Here is a 25,479-nt window from a genome sequence, read left to right on the forward strand (position 1 = left end):
ACTATCAGTAGCTTCTTCTCAGAGAACCTGCTGATATGCCGCAGTAGCTGTGTCCCTCAGTAGGATATGGCCATTAGTTTCACACCTCTCCTCACCCCTCCGATAGTTTCTAAAATCGCTAAATGCTCTTATGCAAATTAAGAGCATTTAGAGCGTTGCTCGGGACCGGAGAGCATTGCCGTGACCAGCCCGCCCACTATGCATATTCATATATGCATAGTGGGCTCTATACACGGCGGCTGTGCAGGGAAGCAGTCCCGTCAGAGACGGGCTGCTTCCCGCACATGCGTGAATCCCCTGACCCGCTACCGATCCACCCGAAGCATAAGTCTATCTTATACGTAGGTCCTGAGGGACCTCTGGAAGGATCGGCATCATCGTGTATAGAGCCCACTATGCATATTCATGAATATATATAGTGGGTGGGTCGGGAAGAGCTGGCTGGGCGTAGCGCGGCGATGCTCTCCAGCCCTGAGCAACGCCCCAAATGCTCGTATGCAAGTAATTTGCATAAGAGCATTTAGCGATTTAAGAAACAATGCGGGGGAGGAGAGGGGTGAAATTAATGGCTGTATACTACTGAGGGACACAGCTACTGCGGGATATCAGGAGGTTCTCTGGGAAGAACCTGCTAGTAGTTCCGCTTTAAATGCTGTACAATAACATTTTTATGTTACCCAATATGCCTGTTCTCTATTTCTCTTGCTGATATTTACAAATGCTATGCTTGATACTATATGTCACTATGAATACGCTGTTAATAAACTTTTTTGATAAAAAAAAATTGCACTCTTAATACGCCCAGCCTGTTCTCAGTGATGGCTCAATGTTGAAATGTTGTCCTGAACCTGGTCATAGTGCAGAATTAGCTGGAATCACCGGGGAGCAGGATGGCTCTTAATATTGCAGCGACACTTCTCTCAGCTTTTGGAGTCACTATTCTAATTTATCTCATTAAATGGGTAAGTAGGGTCAAACTGAAGAACTTACCCCCAGGACCTACACCTCTACCAGGACTGGGGAATATCCTCCAGATTGGCACTTCAGAAGTACCCAAATCTTTAGTTAAGGTATGTACATTTACAGTATTTCATATATAAGGATACAAAATAGGATTGGGTTATAGGGTGTTAGTGTTGGGTTGTAGGTTGTTACATACGCTATTTTTGTGTCTGCTATTCCTCTTTAGCTGAGTGAGACATATGGACCTGTCTACACCCTCTACATGGCAAATTTTCGGGTGATAGTACTGATTGGGTATGATGCTGTGAAAGAAGCGTTGGTGGACCACAGTGACGTGTTTAGTGATAGGGGAGACACAGGAGGCGGAGATCTTTTTTTAAAGGATTTTGGTAAGCTGATGAAGTCAATAGCTATTATAACAATAAATTAAACTTTTATATGACTTTGATGTAAATTATTCTATGAAGCTGTATACAGGTGATACATTTCCATTATTTTGTATAAAATTCTGTCAAAATATATTTCTCTTATAGTTTCTATGGCTATTCTAGAAAGGGATCTGGTTAGTCCTTGTGTTTTGATCTGTTGTTCACATTATGCTATCCCCTTACATAGAATGCACATGAGAAGTCTCATGAGAAGGGTGGGGGTATACACTACAGTAGCCTCAAGTGATAAGGATGGGTTCACACTACATTTTTGAATTCCATTTTTCTTATCCATTTTATGCAAAAAAAAAAAAACGAATGACAAACGGATAAAAAAACCTGATGTATTTGTGTACATACATTTTGATTAGGGATGGTCCGAACCTGCTGAGGTTCGGGTTCGTATGAACCTGAACGCTCGGAGGTAGATTCCCGCTGTCTGCCCGCTCCGTGGAGCGGGCGAATACAGCGGGAGGACCAGGCGGTCCTCCCGCTGGATCCGTCCGCTCCACGGAGCAGGCAGACAGCGGGAATCATTACCGAGGGTTCGGGTTCGTACGAACCCGAACCAAACTCGGTTTGGACCATCCCTAATTTTGATCCATTTTTTTATTAAAAAAGGATTAAAAAAGTGATCAAAACACATGCATACACAAAAACTGACTGCAAAAATGCAGTGTGAACCCAGCCTAACATTGTTTCATCTGCACCTCTACATATCTTCAATTTATAGACATACTTGAGTTGGATGTGCTTAAAATTACAGGAGTCATTTCGAGTAGCGGAGAAAGGTGGAAAATAATTCGTCGATTTTCTCTGACAACTTTGAGAAATTTTGGAATGGGAAAGAGGAGCATTGAAGAAAGAATCCAAGAAGAAGCCCGATTTCTCACTGAGAAATTTCTGAAAGACAAAGGTGAGCTAAGCTGAAAAAAAAGATTAGTTCGTCCCTATGGATTTCCTCTACCAGCAAGTGGGTTCCTCAGGGGACATAATATGAAAAGCAAAGGACATACAGATGGGAATCAAGCTAATCTCCTACGCAGGTTTTAGGCCCCTATTACACTGAGCAATAATCTGCGAAATCAGGCCGATTCGACAGTTTATCACTTTGTGTAATGGGAAGAAAGGATATGCAAAATAGCTCTTACACCTCTTAGGCAAAGAGATGTCCTTTCAAGTCAAGGTAACCCTCTATGAGCTGCCGAGACTGGAGTATCTGTCCATATGGCCACAATGAGCCATATACTTCTCTGTGCTGGGATTTTGTAAGAGTGACCAGAAAAAAAGCCTTAGCTTACAACAAAAAATAAGAAGGCTTGTTTTCAGTTTGCCAAGAGGCATATAGGAGACTACCCAAACGTATAGAGGAAGGTGCCCTGGTCAGATTAGACCAAAATTTAACTCTTCAGACTCAGAAAACGCTATGTTTGGTGCAAAACAAACAAATCTCATTACCCCAAGAACAAGGGGATATTTCTTAGCAACAGGGACTGGGAAACTGGTTCGAGTCGAGGGGAAGATGGATGGTGCTAAATACAGGGATATACAGGGAACGACTGACCACCTATGTGCATTCGTTAACAGATTCTCCAATTAACCCTACACACATATTACGGCGAGCTGTTTCAAATGTCATTTGCTCTGTTGTGGTTGGAAAAAGATACGACTATGAAGACCAAAGATTTTTGACTCTCTTGTCATATATTTATGATCTTTTCGAGATGGTCGACAGCCGGACAGGGCAGGTAAATATTACAAAATGCCTTTTCGTGTGTATGTGTGCCATGTAATTAATCATTAATCGACAAATACTGAAGTGTTTCACTACCTCTGTCAACTGTGATATCCTACTGATTCTATTGGTTGTATCATTATAGGAGCATTAGACATATTGCTGCTTGTCTAGTCACTGGACTCTCATTAGAGAAGATCGCAACAGAAATTAGTAGAAGGTTAAATTAAAGGCTAGTAAAATAAGGCACTATTAAATGTATTCTTGATTAAAAATTTCCTACCATTCTGTGTACAGCTAGTATGCAGGTAGCGACTTAGCTATAGGGGGTGTAGAGGTAACAGTTACGCATTAGAACTCAACAAGCAAAAGAATATTAATATCATGTTTTTCTCTTTTTCCCCCCTCTTTAGCTTCTAAGCATATTTCCAACCATAATGTCCTACATTCCTGGACCTCACCAGAGGGTCTTCAAAACTATTGACAACTTGAAATTATTTATTAAGGAGATGATAAGCACCCACAGGGCTACCCTGGATGAGAACTTCCCTCGTGACTTCATAGATTGCTTCCTCATAAAGATGGAAGAGGTGGGTTTGTAGATAATCCTTGACTGGCTAATAGGCTTGATTGTGCTACCTATTAGCCTGTGGCTGGGTCCCAAAGGCTTCTGTAGTTAGCAGCCCTGAGGCCACCATTTTGCCTGCCATAAAAATTATTGGACCCTCACAATCTCATGAGGTTGCCTATGTGCACAACCCATAGATTCCATAGTCAGACTGGTACAGACTGTGACGTTTGTGAAGTTAACTTAAGAGACCGGTGTAATATCTTGTCTTGGCAGTCATAATGAAGCAGGGTTGTGTTCAACAGCTGGCTCCTGCTGCCGATTACGTGGATTCTGGCTTCTAAGCTCAACTGATTGCCATGATGTATGAGTCTGCCATGTGTTCATAAGTGCCTATTATGACATACTGGTATGTTCTAATGCGGCAAGGGTTTAAAGTGGAGTAAGCTGTTCTTTATTTGTCCTTCCCCATACTCCTGCATGCTATAGACTTCTTAGTACAGTCTGTTGCAGTCTTGCTCTATTAGAAAGGATGAGCCTATCGCATCTGCCCATGTGCCTGTGATAGAATTTTAATGTACGCACAAAAGATGTGATTAACCGATGAATGACATGACTTCTCATTCGTTGGCTGATCGCCGGCCCTTTTACATGGGCTGATTAGTAGTGAGAGTTCCTGCCTGTCAATAATTGTCCAGTGTTAAAGGGTCTTAAAGTGTACCTATCACTTTGAGACTGCAGCAGGACAGGATACACTGGAAAAAAAATCCTGCAGTTGGGCAGTCCTCTTATGACGTGAGCGGAATCTTTCAGCGCATCCTGACATAGTCCCAAAGTGATAAGTACACTTTGTTCCCCTTAGGAAAAAATAAGGGAAAATAACGGTTGTTGTTTTGCAATAACGGACATTATTAATATCTGCAGTTATATAGCAGATAGTAAAGATGCCCTTCCCTGCTCCATTGGCCTCCTCCAGAGTCTTCAGGTCCTTTGCTAAAAAAATTCTGCCGCCACTTCTGAGATGGATGCGTCTTGGCAGTAAAAGCCTGCTCAGCCAATTACTAGCCATTGCTAGCCACAGCTCACTAGCTGCCTTGTCTCAGTCAGTGATTGGTTTAAGACCGCTTAAGACCGCTTAGGCTGGGTTCACACTGCGTTTTCAGCATCCGTTTAACGGATCCGTTTTTTGCAAAAAACGGATGCATTTGTGTGCATCCGTTTTTGATCCGTTTTTAGATTGACTTCCATTATAAAAAAAAAGGATGCATTTTTTTTTTACGCACAATAAAGTACTGTTGACACTACTTTTTTGACCATTAAAAAAAACGGATCCGTTAAACAGATGTTGAAAACACAGTGTGAACCTAGCCTTACAGAAAAAATAGATCTCTGCACTCACATAGCCCACATGGTCACACAGCTGATCTGTGGGGAGTGCCAAAATTTCCCTCCTTACAATCTTATATTGATGGCCTATGCTAAAGATAGACCATCAATATTCTTGTCTAGGCGAACCTGTTTATGTCTAAAGTGTGCGTGGGTAATTGACAATTTTAGATAGCTAAAATAATAATTTTAAATCTCCAGGAAAAAAGGAATCCAGACACAGAATTTCATGAGGCAAACCTAGAGGCAACAATAATAGACTTATTCTTTGCTGGAACAGAGACTACAAGTGTGACATTGAGATATGGATTTCTTATACTCTTGAAATATCCAGAAATACAAGGTCACGATTTGTATTACTTTTATTTGTAACTAACATATTGAGGGGGGGGGGGGCGCGTGGGTGGTATCAAGACTGCCGGATTTACTGAGAGGTACACACCTCTTAGTAAATTCAACAAATCTAAGGCTGCAGTGAAGAAGACTCAGAAATCTATACTAGCTCAGTCCCATGTTCTCTTGCCCCCCCCCCCCCGTTCAGGAGAGTAGGACATGCTTCCCCTCATAAGGTGATGGCTATGCAGGTGAAAGGGGTAGCTGATATACCTGGCCATTATGTCTAAGGGGGCCCTGAAGGACCTCATAAACTTTATACTATAGTTGGCTAAATGATGATGTTGGTCGAGATAGGAGTAGGCCATGATCAAATTTCACTGCCTAACCCCTTTGTTCTCAGAGAGTTAAGCTGGTGCCAGAACAGTCTGGCTACAGCTTATATCTCCCCTTCCCCAAAAGAACACATAAACCTAAGGCCATGCCAAATACAAAAAAAAGGATCCCAGAGGAAGTCTGAAGACAAAACGTGTATTATCATCAGCGGCCGCAACGCATGTTAACCCCCTTTACTTGGTAATATCCATCTAGGACTCCTGTGCAGGACTGAATCCAGCCTTTCCCGACACCCGGAGCGGAGTGGCACCAACTGGCACTGAGTTAAAAGACAGCAGGCAGATAAGCAGATTGCCGAGATAACAATTTGCTTCCTTATTACTGTAAATCTAGTTATAGCTTTCAAATTTTAAACCAACTGGGGGTGTGATATAAAGAAAGTTTACAATTTACATTTATTATTATTATTATTATTATTATTATTATTATTATTAAGTTATCCTGGTTTAACTAAAGCTGTACTTACTTGTATCCAGATCCAGTCTCCTGAAGGCAGCTTTTATTCTTGTACTGGTTGAAAAAAAAAAGACTAAAGAAAGGAAATCCAGGTCATCTGCACGCTCAGAAAATGCAGTCATTTGATTGAGATGTGACACTCTATACTGGCCAGGACTTCCTGTGTTTAGTCTCTCTCTTTTTTTAACCAGCACAAGAATAAAAAACTGCTTTTAGTAGAATAGAACTAGATACAAGTAAGTATAGCTTTGTTTTAAAGTATGATAAAATAATAAATATCATTTATGTAAATTGTAAATTTGCTTTATATCACATCCCCTCTTAATTTACATTTTGAAAGTTATAACGACAGTTACACTTTAGTTTGGTTGTAACTACACCATGCATACAATTTTAATATGATATTAGACTGAAAAATATGTCCTTTATTCATTTTTTTTTTTTTTTTTTTTTAACCAGAGAAGATCCACAAAGAGATTGACAATGTAATAGGCCGAGATCGCTGCCCATCAATAGAAGACAAGAGCAAAATGCCCTATACAGACGCTGTAATCCATGAGATCCAGAGAATTGCTGATATCGTCCCTGCAGGGTTGCCCCATGCGGTCAGCAAAGACACAACCTTCAGAGGATATCACATTCCTAAGGTAAAGAATGTTGTTTTTTTTAGTCTCTTGACTCTCTTAGTTCTTCACATTTCTATGGTTGAAGAGCAATATTTTTGACATGTCACTCTTGGACCTGACCTGGATCACATGACCTCTGCTGCTACTTAACCGCGCCGCGACCCCCTCTGAGCCGCCGTGATCCCAGCTGCTTTCTGCCGCGCCCGCTAATAAGAGCATTTAAATGCAGCTGCAGAGATGACAGCTGCATTTAAATGCCTTGCGGTGCCCCTCCATGGTGGTCTAGTGGGGGTATCCCCCTGCGCAATGCGATTGAAGGAGGGGGGATCCCCTCTCCTTACCCCGCCGGGCCTTTTTTTTCGACGCTGATCCCGGCTCGGTAATCTATGTATCTGATCTGCTGCAGACCATAATAATAGATCATTAGTGGATCAGTGCTCTATTATATACACAGCATTGATCTCAATGGGAGATCAATGCTGTATATATAGAAGTCCCCCAGGGGGCTTCTAATTAATGTATTAATTAAAAATCCCCCCCCCTTAAAAGTCCAAACCACCCCCCTTTTCCCATTTAATAAATAAAAATATAAACATATTTGGTATTGTCGTGTGCCGAAATAGTAAATTATCACATTCCTGATCTCACTCGTTAAACGGCATAAGTGCAAAAACCTGCCAAAGTGCAAAATTGCTCATTCTTGGTCGCATCAAATCCAGGATCAAAAAGTTGCATATACGCAAACAAGGTACCGTTGGAAAATACAGATCATGGCACAAAAAATGACACCTCACACAGCCCCATAGACCTAAGGATAGCAGCTTTATAAAGATAGGAATAGAGCAATTTTAAAATTGCAATTTTTTAAAAAGCTGTCAAATAAAATAACATATAATTTTAATCTTACTGACATGACAGGAACATATATAACATGTCACTTTTACCCTAGGGCCAAGGGTAAACACAACCCCCCCCCCCAAATAAATAAATAAATAAATAAATACATAAATAAATAAAAAATAAATAAAATTGGGTTTTACTTTCATTTTCACCACACATCTACATGTTTTCCGGCATATTTTATGCAACAATTAAGTCTGACATTGTAAAGTACAATTAGTGTTGCAAAAAAATAAGGGCCCATGTGGGTCTGTAGGTGAAAAGATAGAAGCCTTTTAACACTTGGACTGATGAAAACCTTTGACATGTCTCTCTGACGTGTAAAAAGTATTTTTTTTATTTTTTTTTTTATAACAACAGCTTACTCTTTTGAACATTCCACAAATCCTTATACCTATTGGGGGACCCGCGCAAGACCTGGTGGAGGCCATACCTTCTCCTGCACCTCATTTATTATGATTTATGCTGGAAGCAGGTGTAGATTTGGTGGTGTAGGTTCGGGACCCGGGCCGGCAGTATTCACTAAGAGGCATGTGCTTCTTAGTGAATCAGCTCGGTAAAAAGGGGGCGAGGCCTAATTTAAGCCCGGTATACACCGGTCTTCACAAATCCCTCCCATTGTGTTTGTTTTATGACTGTAAAGCCTATGTCACACACTGCAGTTTTTGAGTCAGAAGGAAGAATGTACAATTCTGATTCCTAACCGGTTCATGTTTTGACTCAAAACTGCAGCAGCCCTTTTCCCATAAAAACTTATACATATGAGATATACATATTTTGTTTATTTAGGGCACCTTGGTGTTTCCAGTCCTGACGTCTGTCCTGAAAGACCCCAAACACTTCACGAACCCAGATAAGTTTGATCCTTGACACTTTCTTAATGAGAAGGGCCACTTTAAGAAATGTGATGCCTTTATGGCATTCTCTGCAGGTGAGAGACTCTTATTGCAACATTTGTACAATATCTAACAGTGTTGAACAATTGGCTATAGATAAAATTCTCATTTATAGATCATGAAAGAGCCTGTAATATCCAGCTGACACCCGCTGCATTTGGAGTGGTCTCAGTATCTGAGCTTGCTCCGAGAACCCCATCCTGACTTCAGTCATACAAATAAAGTGAATGTTAAGAAGGGAGAGAATATTTTCTGACCTAACATTACATCTGAAGGTATAAGTGGCCATATTGGTTAGAAATCGGTTCCTGTGCAGTGCCCCCATAGGGGAAATGAAGCATTGCATGGCCCCCAATAAAATAGCTCTTCTTTATGGCTTATAAACCCTTTCTTAGGGGAAATTGAAAATGGCAGACAATCAACTTTAGTTTCTCTCAACTTTTTTGTGTATATTGGCCCATTTAATCCTTTTAAGTTTACCTTGACTTATTGTGTGTGCTCATTTTGTCTTCTAAGGCAAACGTGTGTGTTTGGGAGAAGGCCTGGCCCGCATGGAGCTCTTCCTGTTTCTAACTTCTATACTGCAAAAGTTTACCTTGGAACCAACAGTGGACAGAAAGAGTTTGAGCATAAGACCAAAACCCAACACCAATGGTTCAAGACCCTGTCCATACCAGATGATTGTTGTCCCTCGTTCCTAAACTGAGGACAAACTTTGTTCTTGTAAGTTCCTGAACTTACAGAATAAGAAGTTTGCTCTCATTTTTAAAGGTTATTTGCTAACTAACTAATAATAAACAGAAAAAGATTTGTTTCCATTTTTATTTTATTTTACTTTTAGTATTGCATTAATGTGCAGAACAAATTAAAACTTTGAGCATTTTCTATTATTTTACAGTGTCTATCATTTATAAAAAGAAAAAAAAAACCTTTGTCATGTCAAACAAACAAAAATTTTGATCACTCAGGGTGTGAATGTTCAGGCCCCAACCAATCTCTAGATATGGCTCCAGTCTGAAGACTCTACTATACGCATTTGGGCGATCATCGACCACTGCGGACGATAAGTGATTTGTGTAGTAAAAGGCAACGATCAGCCGACATGCACGATGTCAGCTGATCGTTGTCCTTTAATGTCTTTTAACATGTTGAAAGACTAACGTTCCGGATAGAAATAATCTATAGCAATGATCTGCTGCCGTCGCTCCATGTTATATCCACTTTGAGCTGCCTGGATGATATAGCGACTGCCCAGCAGCCCCCCCCCCCCCCCCCCCCGTAGCTACCCCCACCACAACCACCTCCTCCCTGGGTACTGGAAAAAGCTGGAAAAAAAACTAAGAGAATTTTCCCAGGACTGGATCCTGCTTTTCCCAGCATCAGGGAAGGTGTGGCATGGAGCGGCAGGGATTTAAAGGCCAGCAGGCTGATGAGCAGATTGCAGATATGACTAAGCGCTTTGCTTCATTATGACTGTAAATTTGCTCATCTCTAGACACAAGACCAAACTGGTTGATATAGAGCCCCTGGGTTGCAACTAATTTGACTTAGTGAGGATCAGAGACAGTCCTAGGTGTTCCCTGGTTTTCACCCTTTAATCAATCAGTATATAAGAATCTGAAGGGAAGCCCCAGATGGATAATATTACAGTAGTCTCAATTAACAACAGCTGATAAATCACATTATAGTACCAAGGAAGCAGACATTAGATACAGACAGAGGTTATGGCAGGCAAAGTAATTTTAATACAATAGACGACCAGGGGGTCAGCCTGCAGATGAGGTCTAAAACAGAATAAAATCAACTATAGAATCCTTTTGCAGTACAGAATCCTTATTGCTCAGACAGCAAGCAAGGATACCGGATATTTAAATGATCACTGATGTGCCAAACAACTTCTCTTCATTTAATAGCCTATGTGATTCCTATTCTTTCTATATGATACATTACCTGGTTTGCAAGAGAAAAAAAGCTGTAAAGTCTTGGCCACTAGGTACCTCCTAGCCAGCAATCTGCTGTTCATGGTCTATGGAAATTAATTTAGATTTAGAATAATAGATACAGTAAGACCAAACACAGGGGAGAAAGTGGACCAGCCAGAATTCTGCAGAGGATCCTGATTGTCAATGCAAGGTAAATCAAGGCTTCCCTCTCATCTCAGCAAAATATTATATGCTTAATATAACCTCTTCTTTGCTGTATGAACACAGCGCTGCCTCCTGTATGTAATCTACCCCTATCCCTGCCTTTAGTCTGCAGCCTTATCTGAGGCAAACGTGCAGTACTTGGCTTAAACCATTCCTTGTTGTGTATATATATATTTTACTGCTACTAAAGTTTCCCCTTAGAACATTGCCCAGAATATTATACTGCCTTTGCCCTCTTGCCACAAGAGGCATTGCTTTAGTAAAAGAAGGTGTGATGGGGTGAGATTTACAGTACATATTGTGGGGTTTTAGATGCATTTATTGTATCTGACTAGATAAGCAAACTTTCCAAAAGTTAAATTCAGCAGGTTTACCAAACTTTAAAATAAAGTTTGGGTTTGTCTGAACTTTAAAAAAACACTCACTAAAACAGCTAAACGATTTCAGGCATTTAGCTTTTTTAGTGTGGTTCACAAATTTCCCTCATTAATACTTACCTTTCTGCACTCCCCCGGTGTCCTCCTTCTCCGGTCTCCGGTGTCCCCCACAGCTGCAAAAAGCCTGCTCAACTTATCACTGACTGAGATGGGACAGATCTACAACCAGTGATTGGCTGAGCGGGCTGTCACTGTTGAAACAGCACTGTCCTGTCTCAGTCAGTTATTGGCTGAGTGGGCTGAAAGTGGCTGGAAACACCAGAGATGTGAAGAGGACATCGGGGGAGCACGGGCAGGTGAGCATATCCCTTTTTTGTTTTTCATGTGGATTAAATTGTGTGACCTTCATCTATACAAACTTGTTCAGAACGAATCTCAGTTCATAAGATTTGGTTACCATATGCTACCCACCTACTTCCATTAGCTTCGGCATATAACTCTTTAAGTTGAACCCCACTTTTCCCCTTCTTTACAAGGCCATTATAATAAATAATCGCTGTTCTATTCCCCTCTAAGTGCTTTTATTATTATTGTGTTACAGGTTATTATGCAATATAACTAACTTTGCACTCTGAATATGCCCTGCCTGTTCTCTCAATGTTGAAATACTTTCCCGTACTTGTTCAGAGTGCATACAGTACTGCGAACACTGGAGAGCAGAATGGTTCTCAATATTGCAGCAACGCTTCTCCTGGCCACCGGGGTCACCCTTCTAATTTATCTTATTAAATGGTGGGGAAGGGTAAAGCTGAAGAATCTACCCCCAGGACCTACACCTCTACCAGGACTAGGAAACATCCTCCAGATCAGCACCAAAGAACTACCACAGTCTTTAGTTGAGGTATGTACACTTACAGTATTTATTATCTTAGAATCATTAGGACACTGGTTATATAGCAATTCCTACAACAGATCAGTTGTTTAATTTGTTTAAATCTTTCTAGAATGAGTAGTGAGAAACTCTTAGCTTCTCTTCCCATCTGATTGCATAGGATGGACTCTGCAGTTAGTCTGTCTTCTACGGTGAGTGCTTTGCCAAGAACTACTTCCCACTCATTATAGAGATTCTAGGATAATGAAAAACCCCACTGCCACCGATTAAAAGTTTGTGTTATTTTATGTTATGAAATCAAGGAAACCTTTCCTGAGGGTTTGGTTACATCATGGTTAGGCTGGACATTACATTTGAGGTATATAATCTGGATAACAGCAAACCGGTACTCCAACATACACTAGGGCGTTCCAATGGTGGCCTCCATTACTTTAAGAGACAAACTCTGTTAGTGACTATTAGAGATGAGCCCATCGGCCATCTAAATAAACTGAATCACTTTGATCGGCAAGAGGCTTATCAACCACCTACCTTTCAACTCTATTCCGCCCCCTGCCTCTTCTTCCTGGGTGTTGAGAAAAGCTGGATCCAGTCCAGGGACACTTACCCCGGGGTGGAGCGGCAGGGAGTGGAACAGAGTTTAAAGATAGGTGGCAGCTTGCCTATCAAACAAAGCGATTTGCTTAGTTTAGATTTAGGTTTGCTCATCTCTAGTTTGCTCTTTAGTCCAGCAAAATAAAAGACCTTGGAATACCTTTCTGCTGGTGTCCCAACATTGACTGGGATCATACTGCCCTATTGTGGTGTGAACATACACTAAAGCTCTAATTATATGGCACAATTTGCCAGGGGAAACAAGTGTCGACCTGTCAATTCAGCAGTCACCTTCCCCTTTGATTCTCACACAGACAGTGAGCGGGGAGGGGCGTTGAACAGCAGCGGGGGCTTCCGGAGTGCTCGGGCTGCCCACTGGAGTCAGCATATAATCGCTGACATGATCATGCTGTTTAGTATGTTAAAAGACCACTGATCATTGACTTTCAGCATTTGCTATTACATGAAACGACTATCAGCCTGAAGAAAGCCTGAAGCATTCTTGGTCTTACTTGACAAGATTCTCAATTTTCAATATACAGCTTCTTTACAAACCTGTAATACATTTGTATAAAAAAAGGTATTGTCACATACGTTATTTTTGTGACTTCTTTTTCTAGCTGAGTGAGACGTATGGGCCTGTCTACACCGTCTACTTAGCAAACCATCGGACCATAGTACTGGTTGGATATGATGCTGTAAGAGAAGCCTTGGTGGACCACAGCGATGTGTTTAGTGACAGGGGAGACACAGGAGCCGGAGATTTTTTTTTTAAGGACTATGGTAAGCCGATATATGAAGAAACTAAAATTCCAATCCTTAATAGCTTTATGTTTATATGCTGTAAATAGGTTGTACATTTCTAATAACGTCTGTAATACTGTATTTGAAAGATGGCAGAGGGTCAGGAGGGTCAGTATTAGACAGGTTAGACAGAATAAGAAAACAAGAAACAGACAAGGGTCAGGATATATGAAATATCAGCATCAGGACAACAGATCTTTACTGGGAACACAAGGAACTAATAACATTCTAGCACAGGATGTTGGGCAAATTGCCCTAATATAGAAGATATTACCCATAGATTGGAAGAAGAATCAGTATTGTGAGCAATGGTCCAAAACGTATGGTGGTTTTTGGGGCAGCTTGGCACTTTTTCCTCTAGATTACTGCCAAGCAGCAGCCTTAACCAGCCCTTGAAACACAGGTACACCTTCAAAACTCCATCAGGGCCCGATCACACTATGGACATCAGGCGGAAATTCTGACTGGAACTGCGGACTCTGCTCAGAATCCTGCCTGCTATCTGTTTCAATACGATGCCTCACGTGCCTCTGCTCTTTGCCCCTCTTTGTCCAAAGAATTGACATGTCTGTGGGCCTGTTTTCCATAGTGTGAACCGGCCCTTAGACTACTTGACCGTGACTGACGGTGGCATTACTAGACCCAGCCAGTCTGCAGGTTATGTCTCTAGTTAGGTGGCCTCCCCCTGTGGCTGCGAACTATTGACTTGTTGCAGATAAAAACATTTTCTGGACTATCTATAGGACTTGATTTAGAAGATATTAAGTTATGAACCAACTGAATTGTGCTTTAACGTTTTATATAATTCTATTTTTGGACCTTTTAATTTACAGGTGTCATTGCAAGCAGCGGAGAAAGGTGGAAAATCCTTCGTCGATTTTCTCTGACAACTTTGAGAAATTTTGGAATGGGAAAGAGGAGCATTGAAGAAAGAATCCAAGAAGAAGCTCAGTGTCTCACTGAGAAGTTGATGAAAGAGAAAGGTGACTTGAGTGCAAGGAATATTTGTTTTATTCAAATGCCAGACATACATACTGTATTAGATACCTGTTGACCAATAATCATCTGTCCAACTAACCAATAACAACATTAAGAGAATAAAGGGTGTGAAAATCATACTTTTCCCTAACTTATTTAACTTGGAGATTGTCAGGCTGCCCCTTTACCTACTGGCTGATCCCCTATGATTAGAGATGAGTGAACTTATAGTAATAATGAAGTGAAGCGCTTTATTAGCTCGGCAGTCAGCTTTTCCACTTTAGGTGCATGGACAAGCTGGTTCCAGTCTTACAAAACTGGTAGAAGTGTCCCAGGGCGGAAACCAGCTTTTCCAGGTACCCGGAGCAGAGCAGCAAGAATCGGCATGGAGTTCAAAGGCAGCAGGCTGATAAGCCAACTGCCGAGGTAACAAAATGCTTCACCTTGTTAATATTGTCAATTTGCTTATCTTGTATACACACAGTATACACACACAGTATATGCTTTGGCCGGGATTCCATTCGGCCTCACGAAAAGTTCACACAACTAAGTGGAAACCAGGAAAAAAGTAAATGGTACTCTAGGTCAGCGCTGTCCCTAATGGAGAGAGTTAGCAATGGTGAATTAACGAATAAAAGAATTTAATAATAATGTATTAAAAAGCACTTTTTATACCTTATTATTAAATTCTTTTATTTGTTAATTCACCATTGCTAACTCTCTCCATTGGGGACAGCGCTGACCTAGAGTACCATTTACTTTTTTCCTAGTTTCTACTTACTGTTTTCGTGGGCCCCATTACTTTTGGGAGTATCCCGTTTTTTGGTACAGTCAGCTTAGCAGTCCTCAGGACACTGGGTTCTGTAGCCAGCTGGATCCCATCCTTGACTTGGACCTGTACCCCACATATTGGAAGGGGTGATATGCACAAAGCTCAAGTGACGTTCAGGTGAGCCTCTGTTCACCCGACTCCACCCTTCTCCACTTAGGTATCACACGAGGCGCCTGTGCCCTGTTTTTTCTTTCTTTTCCAGTTCACACAACTGTGCAGCAATGAATTGGGATGCGGGATCACACGGGTGCGCCCGCATCCGAATTCACCAGAAATGAAGATCAGGATGATCTTCAGTAACAACGGCCTTTGTTGTACGCAATGTGAACTTGGCCTTAGTCATAAATTTGCGGTCTGGGTAATCTTTACCATATATTCCCATGTCTATTTTATATAGTTAAGAAATGTCTCATCTCTATATTTGTTAACAGATTCCCCAATCAAGCCAAGATATATATTACGATGCGCTGTTTCCAATGTCATTTGCTCAGTTGTGTTTGGTGAAAGATTTGACTATGAAGACCAAAACTTCCAGACTCTCTTGTCATATATTTACGATTTTTTCAAGCTGTTTGACAGTCGTTCAGGGCAGGTAAATATAAAATGTCCTCAATAAAATAGGCGGCAGGTAGAGATGAGCGAACCTCGAGCATGCTAAAGTTCATCCGAACCCGAATATTCGGTATTTGATGAGCTGGGGCTGCTGAAGTTGGATAAAGCTCTAAGGTTGTCTGGAAAACATGGATACAGCCAATTACTAAATCCATGTTTTCCACATAGCCTTAGGGCTTTATCCAACTTCAGCAGCCACCGCTAATCAAATGCCGAATGCTCGGGTTCGGATGAACTCAAGCATGCTCGAGGTTCGCTCATCTCTAGTGGCAGGTAATTTCCATACAATAAATAACAAATATATAACAAATAATGAAAGCTTTTACTACTTCTGGTAACTAAATCTGAGATGACTAGGCATAAACTGCCTGATCAATATTACTGGATGTTTAGACAATAAGGGTATGTTCACACAGAGCAAAAGCGGTGAGATTCCGCCGCGGAATCCTGTCTGCTTCAGTGTCACATAGTGTCCCTATGGGAGAGCTTGCGCACCTCCGTACCCGACGCTCTTCAATTCTTTGAGCAGGGAGCAACGGAATGGGAGGTCCTCCCATAGAGACACTGTGTGAAACTGGAGCAGACAGGATTCCGCGGCTGAATCTTACCACTTTTGCTGAGGCAGGCGGGATTGGTGGCAAAGAGATCTTCCACAGAATTCCGCTACTTTTGCTCTTTGTAAAGATACTCTAATACTCTTCTGCTTGTATAGGTAATGTCCTAATAGGAGGAACTGACTATTTGCTATTGTCTGACTCATATCAAAGATGTTCATGCCTTCAACATCTTTTCACTGGAAACCCCTTTAAAACAAAGTATTTTTTAATGTTTTTCTTCTCTTTAATTCGCTTTTTAACATGTTCCCAACCATAATGTCCTACATTCCCGGGCCTCACCAAAAGATGTTCAAAATTTCGGTCAATCTTCAACAATTTATTAAGGAGATGGTGAACAGCCACCAAGCCACCCTGGACGAGAACTGCCCTCGTGACTTTATAGATTGTTTTCTTATGAAGATGAAAGAGGTGGGTTTGTAGATGATATTGGATTTGAAAACCTTTTGTACTCCATTTGGGATGCAAAACAATTACAATTAAGCTATCCTCAAGATAAGCAGTTATTTTATTGGTTGAACTTTTTATTTGCTCTACTGACCTACTGTATGCATAGATAGGCCATCAATATAAGATGGCAACCATGGTATACCATTGGTCACCTGTTTCCATGGTAAAAAAAACGGATGCAGTGACTTCTTCTTTGTTTACAATGCTTTGTACTCCTTTACCCAACAGAGATTGTGCTGGTGATGCACTTTATTGCAGCCTTGTTCCATTCAAGGATGTATAGTGGCTTGTTTTAGCCAGTGTGTGGCAACCCTTACCAGTCATTAGCATGGCCCAGGTATTTTCTTCCCTCAGTGCTCCTGCTCCCTCTACAGTTTCCTGTGCTGTCTGTAGAGTGGGTGCCTTGGCTTCTTAAATTGCCAGTGCATGCTCCTAAAATTGGTCAGCAGTAGAGATGAGCGAACCTCGAGCATGCTCGAGTCGATCCGAACCCGGACTTTCGGCATTTGATTAGCGGTGGCTACTGAAGTTGGATAAAGCCCTAAGGCTATGTGGAAAACATGGATATAGTCATTGGCTGTATCCATGTTTTCCAGACAACCTTAGAGCTTTATCCAAGTTCAGCAGCCCCCGCTAATCAAATGCCGATCGTTCGGGTTCGGATCGACTCAAACCCGAACCCGGTTTGCTCATCTCTAGTCAGCAGCCTTGTTCCATCCCAGTTGACTACAAATCTATGATTCGGGCAGTGACCTTCTTGCCTGTTTCTGACTGCATGTGAGCTGCCAGCACAAGATCTTGGCCAGTACCCAAACAAGTTTCTGCCTGTCCTGTTCTGCTGCTGTTTCTTAGCCCACTGGCAAGACAAAACCAACACAAGGAGCATTGCCACCTGCAGCAACCTTGTAGCCTCTTGCAATTAAGAGCAGATCCCCAAAGGAGAGTGGTAAATGATGGAAATCAGAACGTTATTTATACAATGCCAATGAAAGTGGAACAATGCCAAATCAGTTGGGTGGTATATGGAGTTCACAACCTATGACCCATTACAGAAAGAATGGGTTCACTCCACTTAACTGCTGCTACTAAGTGTATAGTGTGCAGGAGAACAGAACCATGTAAAGAAATAAGAGACCTCAATAAGAGAGCTTACCCTAGCCCATGTACCCCCCTCAAACAGCTGATTGACAGGAGTGCTGAGCTTCGTCCATATCTAGTCTTATATTGGTAGCATATTTAAAGCATGGGCCATCTGTATTTTTTTTTAATCTCTGAAAACCCCTTTAAGTTTAAAAACCTATATGTTTACATTTTTTGATACCTAAAATAATAATTCCAAATTCCTCAGGAAAAAAAGAATCCAGACACAGAATTTCACGAGGAAAACCTAAAGGCGACAATATTAGACTTATTCTTTGCTGGAACAGAGACTACAAGTTTAACATTGACCTATGGATTTCTTATACTTTTGAAATACCCAGAAATACAAGGTAATCAACAGGTTTAGTTCTTGTTTTTTAAATCAGGAGATTATTCTACCCTCCTGGGTTCATAACTATATGAGCTGCAATGGTAGCTGACACAACTGGACCCTGGTTTCTGAGCAGGCCCTAAGTCCTGACAAATACAAAAAGATACAGATACAAAAAGATGCTGATTTTGCATTGGGGCCCAGGATTCTCAAGTTACATCTCTGTCTCTTAAAGTGTACCTGTTGTTATAACTTTCCATAAATCTAAACCTAAAATTAATTATTTTTTTTCTTAGTTATCATGGAGAACACAGCACTTCCTGTTTTCTGACTCTTTTTTTCTCAAAAAAAACCAGGAAACAGTCAGAAAACAGGAAGTCCTGTGTGTCCCAGGCCATCTGAGCGCTCACAGAGAGAAGGCAGTCATGTGACTGATGGACACATTGAGCCGTGACTCTCTGTACTGGCCGGAATTCTTGTGTTTAGTCTGTTTTTTTTCAAACAATCTGCCTTCAGGAGACTGGACCTGGATTTCTGGTAAGTATAGCTTTGTTTTTTAGCATGATTACAACAACAAAAAAAGTAATGAATGTATATTGCAAACTTGCTTTATATCACATCTACTGTTGATTTAGATTTTGAAAGTTATAACGACAGTGACTAGAGATGAGCGAACCTGGAGCATGCTCGAGTCCATCCGAACCCGACCTTTCGGCATTTGATTAGCGGTAACTGCTGAAGTTGGATAAAGCCTTAAGGCTATATGAAAAACATGGATATAGTCATTGGCTGTATCCATGTTTTCCAGACAACCTTAGAGCTTTATCCAAGTTCAGCAGCCCCTGCTAATCAAATGCCGATCGTTCGGGTTTGGATGGACTCGAACCCGAACCTGGTTCGCTCATCTCTAACAGTGACCCTTTAATATGTGCTTGAGACCTAGCCGTATCATCATCAAAAAATCTTTAATCATTACACTGTCAACACAATTATAATACAACAATGAATTGAAAAATAGATATTTTATTTATTTTATTTTACTTTTAGAGAAGATTCATAAAGAGATTGACAATGTAATAGGCAGAGATCGCTGTCCATCAATTGAGGACAGGACTAAAATGCCCTATACAGAAGCTGTAATCCATGAGGTGCAGAGGTTTGCTGATATTGCCCCTACTGGACTGCCCCATGCTGTCAGTAAGGACACAACCTTCAGAGGATATCATATCCCAAAGGTATAGTATGCTGTCTTCTCAAACTCAAAGTTGGCATATTACGTATGTATGCTTTACTGCTTTCAGGAATACCCCATGCAAAAGAAGGTGTATTGATCTTTTCAATGTTTTCGACTAACTCTTGCTGCTACCTTCTGATCAACCCTTTTGTTTTTGTAGATGTACTGTAAATATTTTATACATTTACTTTCAGGGAAGCTTAGTATTTCCAGTCCTGACCTCAGTCCTAAAAGACCCGAAGCAATTCAAGAACCCAGATGAGTTTGATCCTGGACACTTCCTTAATGAGAATGGTTGCTTTAAGAAAAGTGACGCCTTTATGCCGTTCTCTGTGGGTAAGAGATCATTACTAACTATTAAAAATTATCCATAAACTATGGCTGAAGCTGAACTTAAATCGGCACTGTCTTAGAAAAAAGCTTTGGACGTCAAAGGGACATTTTAAATATTTTGACCGGGTTCTCATTGCTAAGACCCTCATCGATCAAGGAACAAGCAGAGAAAAGCAAATGTTAGCGCATTTCACTCCCTGGCTCGCATCGATCTCTGCCAAGGTGGCTCCATTATAAGTCTATGGGGCGCCTGGAAGGAGATGATTGAAAGTGTGTATGTAAGGAGTTCTACCACAAGTGTCTCTCCACACTTTACTCTGATCTCCTGAGACCCCATCTGATTAATAGGTTTCACATGTCCCTGTGACATATTAAAAGGTTTTAAGGTTTAAAGTTTTTAATGTTTCAATCTAGTTTTTTTTTTTTTCCGAATAAAAAATAAGCTTAAAGGGGTTATCCAGGTAACAAAAACAATATTCTAAACAATCCCACTTCCCAATACTACCCTATCTATAAAATACATGTATAACCTATCTTGTAACCTTTCCCTGTTTTTTTTCTCATTCTTATCCACTGGGGAGGGGGGAGATTTATGGAAGGGTGTAAGATATATACTGGTGTAAACTGCCCACAGCAACCAATCACAGCTCCACTTATTTTTTTACCAGAGCTGAAAGCTGAGCTGTGATTGGCTGCTGTGGGCAGTTTACACCAGGTGTATATTTATAAATTCAAATTCATAAATCTCCCCCTGGATGTCTAAAATCCTCTTCTCTGGGTCCACTCTGACCACGCACATCTTCCTCTACCCCCCCCCCCCCTCCCACTGTAGTCACAGGACATGTGATCTCCTCTCTGGGGGCTTGGTTAACTGTCTATTGACCAGGTTACCCGACCCCCAGGAGACATTACCTGTATCATCTCCATGCACCTTTGTTTCCTACATAGACTTACATGTGTCCCTGAGCCTAGGTTTCTGTAATATGAAACGTTATAGTTCTACCTTTGCTGGCTGTCAGTGGATGCAGGCATTTGTACCTGTCTGTGTGTCACAGCTCTGTATATTGTAAGTTTTATAGATGAACCAGAATATTTTCATTCACAGTCAGCAAGCAGAGATCTAAACCTACACTACACCACCACTAGCCACCCCCACCCCCCGCTAAACAGATGGCCATTAAGCAGAACATAGCTACACCATGCGCACGCCAGCTCCGCTACATTACCAGCTAGTGTGGAATACATATTGGGGAAATGTGATGCAAAATCAGTGAAAAAAACTGTTCTGTATTTACTGTGCAATAGTAATGACAGCAGTGGGCCGGTTTGTTAAAAGATTAATAACTGAATGAATACAGGTTATAGCTATCACATAAAGGGGTACTCCGGCCATTAAAATTTTCTGATAAAGGTCTGGGGCTGCCTAAGCAACAGTAGACATCCTATTCTTACCTAATTCTGCTAAGAATAAGATGCCCGGAGCACCCCTTTAATTTTGAACAGTTGGCAGTAGAAAAAAAAGATTTTCTAATTCATAGGTCATAAAAGATAGACTGCTATCTGTCAGTCCATGTAGTTGTGTGTGAACTGTATTGAGCAGCTGACAGCTGTCAGTGCTTAACTCCACAAATATTTTTGTGGCTAGCAATTGAGGGGAATCTGTTTGAAATAACAGTAACCAACTTTTGGTCAACTTTATTTTTTTAAAGCTTATTCTGTTTCCTCAGGCAAACGCTTGTGTATAGGAGAAGGTCTGGCTCGCATGGAGCTTTTCCTGTTTCTAACTACTATACTACAAAAATTTACCTTGGAGCCCACTGTAGACCGAAAGAATCTGAACATAAGACCAGTGCCCAACACCAATGGTTCAAGACCTCATTCATACCAGATGAAGGTTGTCCCTCGTTTCTAAACTGAAGACATATTTCTTGCATAAACAGAACCGTAAAGCTCTGCCAAAGCAAAGGCTGCTTTAATTTTTGGAAAGATATCAAGTAAAAAAATAAATGTAAAAAATTTTCTTTTTTCTTTGTCTCTTACTGTGTTAAAGTACATAGTGAATTCTATAGTTTAATATCTATGTCTATTGTTTTGTATACTATGTATTTTTAAACGTATTATTTTCTATTTGTTAGAGCTGCGGCGAACCATGGACGAGGCCACTGCCGCAGCCGTGCACACTCATTTTGCAGTTCCTTGCGGGCGGACGCTGGAACCCACAAGCAGGGGCCCAGCGTCGTCATCTCTTCACCCCCCTTAGGCGCCTCACCTGGCCTTGATCCTGCCTGATTCCTTTACGGCCAATGTGTTTGTCCCCTTCTCCTAGGGCGCACGCGCTGGGCACTCGTGATTTAAATGGCCAATACGCCCTTAATTGGATGGGCACCAATCATCTCCCGTATTAACCCTTTGAGGACCAGGCCCAAAATGACCCAGTGGACCGCGCAAATTTTGATCTTAGTGTTTCCGTTTTTCCCTCCTCCCCTTCTAAGAGCTCCAGCACTTTCAGTTTTTTATCTACAGGCCATGTAAGTGCTTGTTTTTTACAGGAATAGTTGTACTGTGTAATGGCGTCATTCATTTTACCATAACATGTATGATGGAATTCCAAATATATTATTTATGAAGATATAAATTGGTGAAATCGCAAAAAAGAATGCAATATGGTAACGTTTGGGGGGTTCCTGTGTCTACGTAATGCACTATATGGTAAAAGCGACATGACACTATTATTCTATAGGTCAGTCCGAACACAACCATATGCAGGTTTACGCAGATTCTCTAATGTTATATATTTTTTTTAAATGAAATCCTTTTTTTTGGCAATTAATTATAAATAAAATGGGACTATTGTGACGCTTATAACGGTTTTATTTTTTCACCTATGGGGCTGTATGGGGTGTCATTTTTTCCGCCATGATCTCTAGTTTTTATTAATACCATATTTGTGAAGATCGGACGTTTTGATCACTTTTTATTATTTTTTTTATATATATAATGTAACATAAAATCGGTAATCTGCGCACTTTTTTCCCTCTTTTCGTGTACGCCGTTTACCGTTCGCAATGACGCTTGTTATATTTTAATAGATCGGACAATTACGCACGCTACGGTATATTATATGTTTATCTATTTATTTATTTTTATATGTTTTATTTATATAATGGGAAAGGGGGGTGATTTCAACTTTTATTGGGGGAGGGGTTTTGGGGTAGTGTGTTAGTGTTTTTAATTTTTTTTTTTTTACACATTTGAAGTCCCTTTGGGGGACTTTTACATCCAGTACTTGGATTTTTACACTGATGAATGCTATGCCATAGGCATAGCATTGATCAGTGTTATCGGCGATCTGCTCATTGAGCCTGCCTGTGCAGGTGAGAGACCTCCGGCGGCCCGTTTTACCGATCGGGACCCCCGCAGTCACACTGCGGGGGTCCCGATCGGTAGGTGACAGGGGACTCCCCCTGTCACTTACACTTAAACGCCGCGGTCGCGCCGCGATCGCGGCGTTTAAGGAGTTAATGACACGCGGCAGCGCGATCGCTGCAGCGTGTCATTACCGGTGAGGTCCCGGCTGCTGATTGCAGCCGGCCCCCACCTGCTATGAAGCGCGCTCCGCTCCGGAGCGCGCTTCATAGCGTGAGAAACACCCAGCGCGTACAGTTACGCCCTAGGTCGTCTGGGGACAGACTTCCATGGCGTAACTATACGCCCTGGGTCGTCTAAGGGTTAAAGAGCACTTCTCCTGATATTCCTTGTTGCTTCCCATAAGCTCCCAGCTCTCCTCTCATTCCTTTCTCTGGCTTCTGCCCGTGGTTCCAGCCTTTCCAGGTTCTAGCTATCCTGCCTGTGACTGTTATCCCGGTTCCAGCCATGAGTCCCGCTGTGTTCCAGCCTACCTGTGTTCCAGCCTACTATTAAGCTAAACCAGGGGTAGTGACCTGGGGGTCGCTGGCCGCATCAAGTCCATCCCGCCTTGTGGTGGGCACTGGTGAAGACCAGCTTGGGTAACTTGGGTAATAGCACTGAAGGGCAAGGGAGCGTGTAATCAGCTCTCCAAAGCTGTAAAAGGCCATAGCGTGTAAGCACAGTCTCACCTCCTCTAGTCACAGTTCACCTCTTGGACTTTTCCATCTTAAACACTCCTCATTCCTCCCAGTTCAGGTTTTGACTGAAACAAAGAAGCAGGATATAAAGAGAAAGATTTCTATGTATTGTCCATGTGGATGTTTGAGACTTGAAACTGATATGTTGGGAGATTACATCACCAGAACACACGAAACCAATGTTTTCTTTTCTTGCTGAATCGTTTTACCGTACAAGGTTAAAGAAAAGAATGACACCATATCATTGACATTACGAGAACAGTTTGTCAGATAAGCTGCCAGGTCATCTCAGTTTACTGCATTCACCATAGGTATGAACCCAAACAGACTAACCTCCAAAGTGCTGACTGAGCACTATCAACACATTTATTGTAGTTAGGTCACATGATGCATTATTTCTTTTGCATCCTAGGAGATAAGCCATCATATGACTGTGCCATCTGCCAAATGAACTGAGCTAACGTGCAGTACCAGATGAAGTCAACAGGCAGAAGTGGCACCATTTATAAACAAGGAAAGAAAAAAAAAACACAAGGATATACCTGGGAATTCCACTGATTTCAAATAAAGGAACAAAGCATCAGACTTCCACTGAGCAACGACCCTGACCCTGCCAGGCTACACAGCTGGGGACCAGTTTATATAGGGCTAGTGATAACTGTGTCTGTCATCTGCCCTGTGTCCTTCTGCTTAACCCCCTATGTGTAGTAGTAAGTAGGCTCTCAAGGAGTGTGACCTATAGTGTGGGATTGGTACATATGTGTCTGACGTCTGTAGAAGGCAATGATTGTAGAGATGTGATTAACGTATAAAATCATGTAAACTTTATCTAATTAAAAATATTCATGGATCATATTGCATAGTCATATAGCAAGTATCATAAGTGGTAGTTATAGAGCAGATAATAAAAATCATAAGAACAGATATATTTATAAAATCATGCAGTATAGATTGCCGAAATAAACTGTCAGCGCAGGGCCCTTGTGCTGGTTGTTATTATTGACGGAGATTGTGGCTCTCGTGAAATACACTGTATCCTTTGCACTATTTTGGATACAGTAGCTTAATATTGTGCTGAGTGTCTCAAAATTCATTAGCCTCTTGCCTCGTTCTTGCTTAGAGCAGAATAGGGATGATATAAATTGATAGTAGTGTGCTATTGCAATGTGGTTACGGTCCGGATACTGATTAGCTGTATCCAACATACATTATACCAATTAGCTGCATCCAACATATATTATACAGTTGGTAACTTATAGTGCGTATTTCAATTGTATTTGATTTGTGCATACATACCCAAATGTTTGTTGTTGTATGTCCAATATATATATATATATATATATATATA

General features: G+C 41.3%; 2 protein-coding genes across 4 annotated transcripts; both read left to right on the forward strand.

Annotated features, from left to right (window-relative positions):
- The first annotated feature begins 851 nt into the window (after positions 1–851).
- LOC138766079 (cytochrome P450 2G1-like) lies at positions 852–9,577 on the forward strand. Of its 3 annotated transcripts, XR_011358675.1 has the most exons (10): positions 852–1,070; positions 1,190–1,352; positions 2,158–2,307; positions 2,979–3,139; positions 3,540–3,716; positions 5,282–5,423; positions 6,725–6,912; positions 8,581–8,722; positions 8,803–8,962; positions 9,204–9,577. XR_011358675.1 is itself a non-coding variant. In XM_069943418.1 (8 exons), exons 1-8 carry the CDS (start codon positions 891–893, stop codon positions 8,659–8,661), a joined length of 1,242 nt encoding a protein of 413 aa, XP_069799519.1. In that variant the 5' UTR covers positions 852–890; the 3' UTR covers positions 8,662–8,723. The 3 variants fall into 3 exon arrangements, 1 of the variants encoding a protein (XP_069799519.1); XR_011358674.1 differs by lacking the exon at positions 8,803–8,962; XM_069943418.1 differs by lacking the exons at positions 8,803–8,962; positions 9,204–9,577 and having other exon boundaries at positions 8,581–8,723.
- A 2,307-nt stretch (positions 9,578–11,884) lies between these two features.
- LOC138766074 (cytochrome P450 2C8-like) lies at positions 11,885–22,051 on the forward strand. Its single transcript, XM_069943407.1, has 9 exons — positions 11,885–12,112; positions 13,318–13,480; positions 14,335–14,484; positions 15,743–15,902; positions 16,771–16,948; positions 18,336–18,477; positions 19,506–19,693; positions 19,887–20,028; positions 21,753–22,051. The coding sequence occupies exons 1-9, from the start codon at positions 11,933–11,935 to the stop codon at positions 21,935–21,937; spliced, it is 1,488 nt and encodes a 495-aa protein (XP_069799508.1). The 5' UTR covers positions 11,885–11,932; the 3' UTR covers positions 21,938–22,051.
- The last annotated feature ends 3,428 nt before the right edge of the window (positions 22,052–25,479 follow it).

Source organism: Dendropsophus ebraccatus, chromosome 10 (genome assembly GCF_027789765.1).
Source record: "Dendropsophus ebraccatus isolate aDenEbr1 chromosome 10, aDenEbr1.pat, whole genome shotgun sequence".
In the NCBI taxonomy this organism is placed as follows: Eukaryota; Metazoa; Chordata; class Amphibia; order Anura; family Hylidae; genus Dendropsophus; species Dendropsophus ebraccatus.

What these genes read in the sequence shown, in the direction of transcription:
- LOC138766074 (XM_069943407.1), top strand. Translation starts at nt 11,933, where the DNA reads ATGGTTCTCAATATTGCAGCAACGCTTCTCCTGGCCACCGGGGTCACC. An exon ending in TTTTTTTTTTAAGGACTATG is followed by an intron (nt 13,481 to 14,334) that starts GTAAGCCGATAT and finishes TTTAATTTACAG; the next exon opens with GTGTCATTGCAAGCAGCGGA. An exon ending in TTCTTATGAAGATGAAAGAG is followed by an intron (nt 16,949 to 18,335) that starts GTGGGTTTGTAG and finishes CAAATTCCTCAG; the next exon opens with GAAAAAAAGAATCCAGACAC.
- LOC138766079 (XM_069943418.1), top strand. Translation starts at nt 891, where the DNA reads ATGGCTCTTAATATTGCAGCGACACTTCTCTCAGCTTTTGGAGTCACT. An exon ending in TACCCAAATCTTTAGTTAAG is followed by an intron (nt 1,071 to 1,189) that starts GTATGTACATTT and finishes ATTCCTCTTTAG; the next exon opens with CTGAGTGAGACATATGGACC. An exon ending in GAAATTTCTGAAAGACAAAG is followed by an intron (nt 2,308 to 2,978) that starts GTGAGCTAAGCT and finishes ATTCGTTAACAG; the next exon opens with ATTCTCCAATTAACCCTACA.